At 41.0% G+C, this 12,030-nt stretch overlaps 1 protein-coding gene across 4 annotated transcripts in view; it reads left to right on the top strand.

Moving 5' to 3' along the window:
* LOC140730544 (utrophin-like) overlaps positions 1-12,030 on the top strand; it is a 460,763-nt gene that overhangs the window by 103,708 nt on the left and 345,025 nt on the right. For all 4 annotated transcript variants that reach the window (XM_073051151.1, XM_073051153.1, XM_073051152.1 and 1 more), the window contains 4 exons: positions 434-553; positions 7,242-7,343; positions 7,491-7,598; positions 8,161-8,340. In XM_073051151.1, coding sequence (XP_072907252.1) covers positions 434-553; positions 7,242-7,343; positions 7,491-7,598; positions 8,161-8,340 — 510 coding nt within the window. The remainder of the gene's footprint in view (positions 1-433; positions 554-7,241; positions 7,344-7,490; positions 7,599-8,160; positions 8,341-12,030) is intronic.

Raw genomic sequence — 12,030 nt, 5'->3', positions numbered from 1 at the left:
CTGAAGTTCATTGGCCCCATGTCTGTATTGTTCCCACAACTTATGGATTCACTTCAAGGACTCTTCATGTTCTTGATATTTATTTATTTATTATTTTTTTTCTTGTATTTGCTCAGTTTGGGTCTTTCAGTTGTTTGCCTATCCTGTTGGGTGCAGTCTTTCATTCATTCATTCTATTATGTTTCTTGGATTTACTGTGTACGCTGCAAAAAAGTGAATCTTAGGGTTGTATATGGAGACATATATGTACTTTGATAATAAAGTTGAGCTTTGTTCACCAAGCTCATTTTCGCCTCTCATTGCAACTGATGCATTACTGATCCTGTAGACCAGTTTAGTTCGTTGTGTAAACCCAGCTTTTAAAACTTAGACGAGACTGTATCATGAGGATATTTTTACAGTATCTGATTGTATATTGCTGTTTTTCCTTCAGGTGTTACAAAATGACTTGGAGATGGAGCAGGTGAAGGTGAACTCTCTGACCCACATGGTGGTGGTAGTGGATGAGAGCAGTGGTGACAGTGCCACAGCTGCACTGGAGGATAAGTTACAAGTAAGTGATGTGTGGTTGCTTGTTCTGTTGATTGGCAGTGAAGGTCATGGAGTTGTTGCGTGATCTTTAAGAACCAAGTCTATTCTACATAATCTTGTATTGATAAGTAAGGGTCAGACTACTTGATTTTTAAATGGAAGATGGAAAATCCTGTTTCACTAGTGTCGTGGAGCTGCATAGCATGGAAGCACATCCTGCAGCCCAACTGGTCCAGACTGATTAAGATATCTAGCGAAGCTAGTTACATTGGCCTGAGCTTGACCCATTTTGCTCTAAGTATTTCCTATTCATGTGCCTATCAGAAATACTTTTGAACTGTTGTTAATGCACCTACTGCAACTCTTGGCAGCTCATTCCATATATTGACCACTGCCTGGGTGAGAAAATTGCTCCTTCAATTCCCATACAATCTCCTTCCATCACCTTAAAATGATACCCTCAGATTCTAGATTCCCCAATCAAGGGGAAAAGATTGTGCATTCACCCATCAATGCCCCCTGTAATTTTATCACCTCCTTGTGATCACCTTCATTCTCTGATATTCCATTTGGGGGTGGGGGGGGGAGTCCCAATGTTCTCAACCTCTCTCCATAATTAAGTACCATGTGTTGCAGCATCATCATTATTAATCTCCTCTACACTTTTTCCAGATTAAAGGCATCTTTCCTACAGCTAGGTGACCAAAAGTTAACAGAATGTTCCAGATACAACCGTATCAATTTCTTGTATAACTGCAATGTAACATTCAACTTCAATGCTCAATACCATGACTGATGAAGGCCAGGTTGACTAAACCACCTTTACCACCCTGTCAACCTGCAACGCCTCTTCCAAGAACTGTGTACTTGTATTAAGAGGCCAAGATAGAGTCAATGTGGAGAGGATGTTTTCTATAATGGGAGAGTCACGGACCAGAGGGCACAGCCTTAGAATAGAACAAAGATGAAGAGGAATTTCTTTTGCAAGAGGGTGATGAATCTTTGGAATTCATTACCACAGACAGCTATGGAAGCCAAGTCATTGGCTATATTTAAAGCAGAGGTTGATAGGTTCTTGATTAATCAGGGTGTCAAAAGGTTACAGGAGAATAGGGTTGAGAGAAATATATTAAATCAGCCATGGTGGAACAGTGGAGCAGACTTAAATGATCCATACCGTGCAATTCTCCTCTGATGTCTCATGGCCTATTGCTGGGTCCTGTTCTACAACGCATCCCAGGGCCTTACTGTTAACCGTCTTCCCAACAATGCAATACCTCATACTTCCCTGAGTTAAACCCCATTTCTACTTCCACCTTGTCTGTTGACTGTGTCTTTAAATTTAGTCTCATTTTCAAACCTTCCATCTGTGTCCTTTCTGCTTTGGAGCCCATGCCCCTGCTAATCAAGTTTAAACTGTCTTAGTAGCACCAGCAAATTTACTTCCCAGGATATTGGTCCCCACTCCTGTTTAAGAGCAGCCCATTCTTATACAGGTCTCCTCTGTCCAAAGAAAACTGAAACCCTGTACCAACTCTTCAGCCACACATTCATCTGCCAGCTCGTTCTATTTTGCCTTGATTTGCACACGGCACAGGGTGTAATCTAGAGATTATGACCCTTGGAGTTCTGCATTTTAACCCCTTTCCTAATTCCCTGCATTCACTCCATAGGCGCTCACCCCTTTTTCTACCAATGTCATTTGTGCCAGTATGCGCAGTGGCTTCTGGCTGCTCACACCCCTCACCCTAAGCATGTTCCACCCCTCACCACCCAGAGACATCCTCAGCTCTAGCACCAATAAGGCAATGCACCATCCTTGGAGTCCTTTTTGTGGGTGCTTTCTTGTGCATGTTCTTCCCCTTCCCCTTCCCCTTCCACCATATTTCCTATAATGGTGTCATTTCTGTCTTCATGCTTCTTTGCAGAGCCTCGGATCCAGTTCTAGTGCCACCGACTTGGCTGCTTGTGTTACTTTCTCCTTCATGGTCATTTTCTCCTCCCTGGCAGACAGTTGGCAGACAAGTGTGATGTACTCTACTTTAGGAAGTCAAATGGGGGCAGGACATTGAGAGAAATGGCAGGGCACTGAAGAATGCTGATGAATAGAGTGACCCAGGGCTTCGAGTATATAGATTTCTGAAAGCGGCAAAGCAGGTGAATAGCATGGTGAAGAAGGCATATGGCATGCTTATGTAACCCTCTGGCTTGTCCAGCTCGTGTTCGTCTAGGGGAAGACAATTTCTGGTCCCGCCAAACTGAGAAATCTTGTTTGTGTGGATGCTGCGTGATGTGTTGCCTGGTAACAAATCTGCACCGCAAAATATCAGACAGTACACCATATGCAAATAAATGGTTGAACTGGTGAACTTTAGAAATCTTAATCTGAATCTAGGGTTAGTAAAGAAAATAAGAAGAAAAAGGGCCCATTTTAAGGAAAAGGTCAAAAGTGCGTGTTGGAGCTCACTGATACGGCCATTCATCCATCATCGACCTCCGAGTGTCGCCGACCTTCGGACCCTCGCTCCCCGTCCACCCAGTCCGGTGGTCTTCCAGCTTTCTCCTCACGTGTCTTCCTTCTTCCTCTCTCGTCGACAAAAGACTGTGAAAATCTCTCTTCCAGACTCACAAGAAAGAACAACATTTCTCTCATTGGATAGCCCCCACATTCCAAAGCTCCGTTATCTCTGGAAATAACCCAAACATTGCTGTTACAGAGAAACCATTATATTAGCAATGAAACATTACAGAGCTGGGAAGTTGATTGATGAAAGAGATAAAGGGCTGGAGAAGGGAGAATCTGATAGAGGATAGAAGATCATGGAAGAAAGGGAAGGGGGAGGAGCACCAGAGGGAGGTGATGGGCAGGTTTGGAGATGAGGTGAGAAAGTGAATGGGAATGGTGAGAGGAGGGCAATGACTGGAAGTTTGAGAAATTGATGTTCACGCCATCAGGTTGGAAGCAACACTGATGGAATCGAAGTTGTGGCTCCTCCAACCTGAGTGTGCCTTATCGTAGCAGTAGAGGAGGTCATGGACTGACACGTCAGAATGGGAAGTAGAATTGAAATGGGTGGCCTGGAATGGTAGCGAGGGAGGTGGTGTATGCGCAGGTATGCACTTGTCCCACTTGCAAGGATGAGTACTGGGAGGGAGATCTCTTGGTGCTACCTTTCAGGCACAAACAGTCCTTCCAGTCAAGGTGACACTTCACCTGTGAGTCTGCTGGGGTCATCTACTATATCCGGGAGTGCTCCCAGTGTGGCCTCTTGTATATTGGCGAGACTCAACATAGATTAGGAGATGGCTTTGCTGAGCACCTATGCTCCATCTGCCAGAAAAAGCAGGATCTCTGGGTGGCTGCCCATTTCAGTTCTATTCCCCATCCCCATTCCAAAAAGTCAGTCCATGGCCACCTCTTCTGCAGCAATGAGGCCACACTCAGGTTGGAGGAGCAACACCTTGTATTCCGTCTGGGTAGCCCCAACCAGATGACATGAACATCGATTTCTTGATCTTCCTGTATTTGCCACCCATCCCCTTCCCTCACCATTCTCATTCCCATTTCCCTCTCACACTTCATCTCCTCACCTGCCCATCAGCCCTCTCTTGTGTTCCTCCCACTTCTTTCTTCCTTATATCTTTTACCCTCTCCTATCAGATTTCCCCTTCTCCAGCCCTTTATATCTTTCACCAATCAACTTCCCAGCTCTTTACTTTACCCCCCACCCCACCCAGTTTCACCTATTACCTACCACCTTATACTACTTATTCCCCTCCCCCCACCATATTGCTGTGACTTCTGGTCCCTTTTCCCAGTCCCAAATGAAGGATCTTTGCCTGAAGTATTTACTGTTTAAACTTTTCCAGAGAAGTTGCTGGGCTGCTGAGTTCCTCCACAATCTTGTGTGTATTGTAAGAATATGAGTTGCGACTTTATATTGCGACTTTGTAGAAAACTGATTAGGTTGCATTTGGAGTATTGTGTGTATTTTTTATCATCACACTACAGGAAGAATTTCATTACACTGGAGACTTGACCAGGTTGTTGTCTGGCTTGGAGGATTTTTAGTTAAGGGGAGAGTCTGGACAAGCTGGGCTTGAGTCTGGGGGTACATTGATAGAAGTATGTAAGATTATAAAAAAGCCTTGATACATAGTCAGAATTTTTTTCTCTAATGGTAGGGATATCTCAGCAAGAGCATGAAGTTGAGTGGTAAGAGTCTTATGAGAGATACAGTGACATGCAAACGTTTGGGCACCCCGGTCAAAATTACTGTTACTGTGTATAGTTAAATGAGTAGAAGATGAACTGATCTCCAAAAGTCATAAAGTTAAAGATGAAACATTCTTTTCAACACTTTAAGCAAGAATAGTGCATTATTTTTGTTTTGTACAATTTTAGAGTGAAAAAAAGGAAAGGAGCACCATGCAAAAGTTTGGGCTCCCCAAGAGATTTGAATTCTCAGATAGCTTTGACCAAGGTCTCAGACCTTAATTAGCTTGTTAGGGCTATGGCTTGTACACAGTCATCGTTAGGAAAGGCCAGGTGATGCAAATTTCAAAGCTTTATAAATACCCTGACTCCTCAAACCTTGTCCCAACAATCAGCAGCCATGGGCTCCTCTGAGCAGCTGCCTAGCACTCTGAAAATGAAAATAAATGATGCCCTCAAAGCTGGAGAAGGCTATAAGAAGATACAAAGTGTCTTCAGGTAGCCGTTTCCTCAGTTTGTAATGTAATTAAGAAATGGCAGTTAACAGGAACGGTGGAGGTCAAGTTGAGGTCTGGAAGACCAAGAAAACTTTCCGAGAGAACTGCTCGTAGGATTGCTAGAAAGGCAAATCAAAACCCCCGTTTGACTGCAAAAGACCTTCAGGAAGATTTAGCAGACTCTGGAGTGGTGGTGCACTGTTCTACTGTGCAGCGACACCTGCACAAATATGACCTTCATGGAAGAGTCATCAGAAGAAAACCTTTCCTGTGTCCTCACCACAAAATTCAGCATCAGATGTGTGCAAAGGAACATCTAAACAAGCCTGATGCATTTTGGAAACAAGTCCTGTGGACTGATTAAGTTAAAATAGAACTTTTTACCCACAATGAGCAAAGGTATGTCTGGAGAAAAAAGGGTGCAGAATTTCATGAAAAGAACACCTCTCCAACTGTTAAGCATGGGGGTGGATCGGTCATGCTTTGGGCTTGTGTTGCAGCCAGTGGCATGGGGAACATTTCACTGGTAGAGGGAAGAATGAACTCAATTAAATACCAGCAAATTCTGGAAGCAAACATCACACCACCTGTAAAAAAGCTGAATATGAAAAGAGGATGGCTTCTACAGCAGGATAATGATCCTAAACACACCTCAAAATCCACAATGGACTACCTCAAGAGGCTCAAGCTGAAGGTTTTGCCATGGCCCTCACAGTCCCCCGACCTAAACATCATCGAAAATCTGTGGATAGACCTCAAAAGAGCAGTGCATGCAAGACGGCCCAAGAATCTCACAGAACTAGAAGCCTTTTGCAAGGAAGAATGAGCGAAAATCCCCCAAACAAGAATTGAAAGACTCTAAGCTGGCTACAGAAAGCACTTACAAGCTGCCAAAGGGGATGTTACTAAGTACTGACCATGCAGGGTGCCAAAACTTTTGTTTCAGGCCCTTTTCCTTTTTTGTTACTTTGAAACTGTAAAAGATGGAAATAAAGTAATCTTGCTTAAAATATTAAAGAAATGTGTCATCTTTAACTTCATGCTTTTTGGAAATCAGGTCATCTTTTACTCGCTTAGCTATTCACAGTAACAGAAATTTTGACTGGGGTGCCCAAACTTTTGCATGCCACTGTATATCAAGATTATTTATTTTTAATAGTGGTTGATATCTGGAGCATGATGCCAGAGGCAGTGGTGGAATCAGACCAAATTGGTCAGTTTCAGAGGCATTTAGAATGGCACTTAAATTGGGAAGACATAGAAGGGGGCAGCCCTAATATAGTCACATGGGATTAGTGTAGAAGGGCAAACAGGTTGGCATGGATGTGATGAGCTCAAGGGCCCATTTTTGTGCTGTACCGCTGACTCTAAATGCTTTACTTTATTAGCATATGATAACCAAGCACATGGAGAATAACTTACAAAACAAGGAATGGGTATATTTTTTGATCGTATAGTATGAAGTATGTGGAAGCCAAACCTCAGAAACAACACTGAAGTTAATTGCCTGCAATCATTTATTTTGTTGGTGAGAAAGGAATGCATTGAGCAGAACACTCCACCCCTTCTTGCTTATTTATTTTACATTATTTGAGCAAGCTGACTGTACTTCAGTTTAAAAACTCATCCAACCGAGGCATCACAGCTATTCGTCCCTCACGATATGCCTCACTTATGAGCTGAATTACCTCTTTAATTCTTAGTTAACTCTTACTGCCCCTTCTTTAAAGGAAGATGGAAATTCCTACACGTAAGTTCCAACTTGAATGCATCTTAATCTGTGAAAAATAAAACGCAAAATAAACATTTTCAGAGTGATCAAGTACAACATACTTTGACTGCCAAATCACTTGATATTATCATTTAACACAGATTCTAGTTCAGTTCCAGGAATTGAAAATCCTCATTTCAAGAGGTTCAGCTTTTCACTGGTTGAATGTGATGTGGGGTGGGCAGAGTTCGCCTCAGCAAGCAATTGTTAATTTTTGATTTTGCAGTCGTTGGGTGAGCGCTGGGCAGCCGTTTGTCGATGGACTGAAGAGCGATGTCAATTGCTACAGAATATCTTCACAAGGTGGCAGCAACTATCGAATGACCAGGTACACAAAATGTATTTATAGCTGTGTAACAAAATCATAACATATTTTTGCCAATAACATGAATTTAAGCTTAAGGTAATGAATGTAGGACTTTGGATGAGAGTAAGAATAGTTAATTTTTGAAGGATTTTGTCTGTCTTCCGGCAGCTGCTGCTTGACGCATGGCTCACCGAGAAAGAAGATGCTTTCAGTGACCTCCAAGCCAGCAGTGTCAAGGCTTTGTGTGAGACTGAAATGACCAGCAGTCGACTGGAAGTAGGTGGATTCTGAATGTCTTTTTTTCAGTAGAATAGCTGATGTTAGTTCTTGCATTTGCTGAGGCAGTTGAAGTGATATTAAATTTCTCATTGTGGCCCAAGATTGGTCAACATCAGCTCCAGGTTGCTGTCTTTTGAGTCTGCTAAGAGACTTAATGTGTAAAAGGTAAATTAGGTGTGAAATCTGCAACTCAGTCATTTTCCAGGATCTTGCATGAAAAATGGCTTCTTTGGTAATTTACTAGGACTGTCAAAAACAGACAAAAACAATGCTTAATTTCCAAGATGGAAAGGACACCATGGTTGTAGAATTGCACAAAGATACAGAGTCTACATGGCAGTTCTCTCAATGCTGAAATCTTGTTCTTTATTGTGTAATCTGCCATAAATATTCGTAGACTTCCTGTCTGCACTTCCCCACTCACTTTTATATCTCATGGTAAGAGAGAAATTGGTTTGATACTTCACATCTATTTCGTACAGTAATCCCATCTGAAACCACAATTAATGACTCTTCATCCAAAAGACAACATTATTTATTACAATATATCTTCTGTTAGATTCTGAAAGGAGATCTGCAAATGAAACGTCCAACATTGGATCAGTTGGGCAAGGATGGCCAAGATTTAACAGAATTACTTAATAACAGTAATTCATCAAAGAAAATTGAAGGCATTTTGAGAGAGCTAACACAAAGGTGGAACAATTTGGTCCAGCAACTGCAGGATTGCTCCAAACAGGTAAGAAATCAAACCTCATTTGTTTCATATTCCTAATATACAAACAAGAAACACAGTAGGAGATTACACATTTCTTTTGCAGTATTGGCTGCAATATTTCCTTAATGGTTAGTGCTAACAAGGGTTCAGCACAGGGATATTTATGAAGTTGGTTTTCCTCTCTACTGTACTTGTATATTTTTCATCAATCTTGAATAAGGTAATTGGACTAGTTTCCAACTGGGTTTGCTTCAAGTACAAAACCATTCTTTCAGCCAAAAGAGTAAGGTTTTTCAATGTATTTTGAACAGATGTGATCAGTGAATACTTTGAGCCAGAAGAAGTTTTGTGGCTTATGATGGAGTGTGTTCAGTTAATTTGCTTTTGGTAATTTGATGCATCTCACTGAGATCTTTCACCTGAGGCGTGTCGTATTTGCTGCATTCTGGTTGAGCATTCCAAATGACGATGTAGAACGGTCACCTGTGTCGTGCATTGTTTCCTGTGTAATGTTTTCAACATGTTCCTTTGTCATCCCTTGTTTGCCTTTTCTGAGTAACATCATTAAAACATGTTGTTCCTTCAGTTTCTATTTTGGTTAAAAAGCAAATTATTATTGAAGCTGTTTCAAAGTTTGCTTTACATTTCATATATTTTAGGATTATCTATTCTAAATCTTATGAGTAGTTTATTTTCAGTCCTATCATAATTTCCATATTTTAAGAAAAAAAAGAGTAATCGTGAAGCTGTATTGTATTGTCGACACTTAGAACCAATAACAAAGCTAATTTTGAAAAGTTGAAGTTTTTCTCGTGAAGCTTCACCCACAGTTGGGAAGATTTTAAACTGGAATTGTTATAGATTTGAAGGCAAAAGGTGCTTGTCATGTTCATTCACCATTAATTAAAGATTGGTATTTATTTGTGCTTGACATCTCATTACATTGATTGTGTTCAAACACTTTTTCTTGCTTTGTTTTTGCTATATTCTTTCCAATTGAAAGTCTTTTAATGTACCTACTTTTCTGTTGTCCAACTTATCTGTGTGGCAGTAGCCAGGAAATTGAAACAATTTTTTGAGACATAAAAATAGATGGCAATTAAATGAGGCCATTCAGTCCGTTGTGTCCATATTAGCCAAACATAGAGTTAATGTTCTTGGGTGCATTGCCTCGTGGACTCTTCCAAGCGCTTATCCAGATAATGCTAAGTGAATCCTGTCTCTTCCCTTTCATGCAGTGAGTTCTGGACTGTCTTCTCTGATTTTCTCTCCTTCTCTTCCCCCCCCCTTCCCCCGCCTCTCTTCCCCCCCTCTTCCCTGCCTCTCTTCCCCCCTCTCCCCCTACCCCCTCTCCCCCTACCCCCCTCTCCCCCTACCCCCTCTCCCCCTACCCCCTCTCCTCCTACCCCCCTCTCCCCCTACCCCCTCTCCCCCTACCCCCCTCTCCCCTACCCCCTCTCCTCCTACCCCCTCTCTCCTTCCTCCCCCTCCCCCAATTCTTGTGTTGACATTTATTGCCTTGTGCTTCTTCAGGATGAATTCCATTTACCACTTTAGTCACTAATTCATTAATTTTTCCCCCCCTGTGGCTTATAATGTCCCCTCTATCAACAAATCTGCCAGTTTGGCATCATTGATGGTTCTTACATTGGTCCAAGTAATTATACATACCATACAAGATGAGGTTTTGGCCCTGAAAGACCCCCCTGCTGCATATAGTCGTTGTGTGATTGAAATTGTGTTGATTATCTTTGTTTTCTCCACCAGCAGCTCAGATTTGAAATAGCTTATTACTTTCTGTTGGACCCCATGGATTTTATTTTCCTGATGGTCAAGTGCCTTACTGAAATCTATAAATACTTAAACACCCTACCCTTATCAATAAGCCTTATTACTTCCTCAATGTCAGTCAAATGACACTTTCTGAACAAATCCACACTCATGGCCCTTGATTACTTAGTGCTTTTCCTATTTTCTAATCCTGTAATTAATCTTTGACCTATGCTAAGATGTTTTCCACCATCCGATGACCTCTTGATTTCCCTCATCTATTGGATAATTGTTTCTCATTCATAATCTCTTCCATAATTTCCTTATGGGGAAAATAGAGGTATAATGAAACAATTTGAAGCCAGTTGAAAAATTACCTAAGGTCAGGGAGAATGCTGCTAAAGCAAGTATAAAATATATAATGTTGATTTCCAGGAAGTATTACTTTCGGCACAGAAAGTGGTTAGTAAAATTCAGGTGCTGGAATTAAAGGGTCAATTGCATAATGAATAGAAAATTGACATGAAAGCAAGCACAGAGTAAGATTTCTGTCATTGTTCCAACAAGCCTGACTTGATGAGGCAGAAATTTCATACAATTAGTTATTCGATTAGGTTCTTAATGAGCTAGTTCTGAAAGGCAACGTCAACATTTGTTCAGTTTTTATTTCTACACAGATGTTGCATGCCCTGCTGAGTATTTCTTTAATTCAGATTAATTTCAGATTTCCAACAAGTGCACTTGTATCTCTTACAATTTGAGCATTGTTTTCTTTCTCTCTCAGACTGGTCATTTACCTTGTATTGACTTCTCCGCCAGGAAAATCAGCTAAGATCACCACATCCACTCTCCTTTGAGCCAACACTACTGTTTTGGTATCATCGTTTCTGCTCTATCACAGGCATTTCCTTTGTTCTCTGCACTCTTCTACTTTCTCTGCAGTTTAAAGCATAGTTGATTTCAACCTTAGTTTTGACGCATCATTAGACTCATTTTTTCCAGATCCAGAGATGCTAACAGACTGACATGTTTACAGAATTTTCTGCTTTTTATTTTAGTGGGAATACATTGTTCTTGGAGTTCACCACGGAAATCTGAGATCACATTTTTGTTAATATTAAATATGGTTTCCAAAATTTGAAAGTGCCACGCACTGGAATTGTGCATGAATAGGTAAAATCTGCAGGAAGATGTAGGAAGAACTTTAGGTGGATAGAAAGGATATGGGATAAGGTGGATCAAATTGCATGGTTCTGAATGGTATGTGGGATCAAAGAGATCAGTGTGTGCACAGTTCTTAATAACCAAATTTACAGGGAATATTGAGTGTTAGATTGGTGAAGCCCATAGGATTTCAAAAGAGAGGCAAATAGTGTGTAGACAGAGAAGTTAATGATGAATCTATGCAAAACACTAGTTAGTCTACTACTGGAGTAATGCATCTAAAAATAGTTTATTGGAATCATTGCAGAGTGAATAACTGAATAGGAAAAGTTAGGTTTGTTCCACCTGGAGCTTATAAGTTTTAAGAGAAGATTTAATAGAAATGTTTGAGATTTTGATTGGGTTTGATTGGTTAAATTGAGGAAGTTAGAATATAGAGCATTGCAGCCAAAAAGGGCCTTTCAGCCCATGATTTTGTAACAGTATTTTAACCTACTCCATGATCAATCTAACTCTTCCCTACTACATAACACATAACTCTTTTATTTTTCCTTCATCCATGTCCTATCTAAATATCTTTAATGCATCAGCATTTACCACTGCTCCAGGAAGTTAATTCCAGGCACCTAACATGCTCTGTATTACAAAAACAACCCTACCTCTGATAACTCTCCTAAACTTTGCTCCACTCACTTTAATAGGATAACCTGCAGTATTAGCCATTGCTGCCCTGGGTGTTCACTCTGTCTGAAAAATTCAGACACCTCTGTCAAGTTG

This window comes from Hemitrygon akajei, chromosome 7 (genome assembly GCF_048418815.1).
Source record: "Hemitrygon akajei chromosome 7, sHemAka1.3, whole genome shotgun sequence".
Taxonomy (NCBI): domain Eukaryota; kingdom Metazoa; phylum Chordata; class Chondrichthyes; order Myliobatiformes; family Dasyatidae; genus Hemitrygon; species Hemitrygon akajei.
This window is presented reverse-complemented; position numbering and strand designations above follow the sequence as displayed.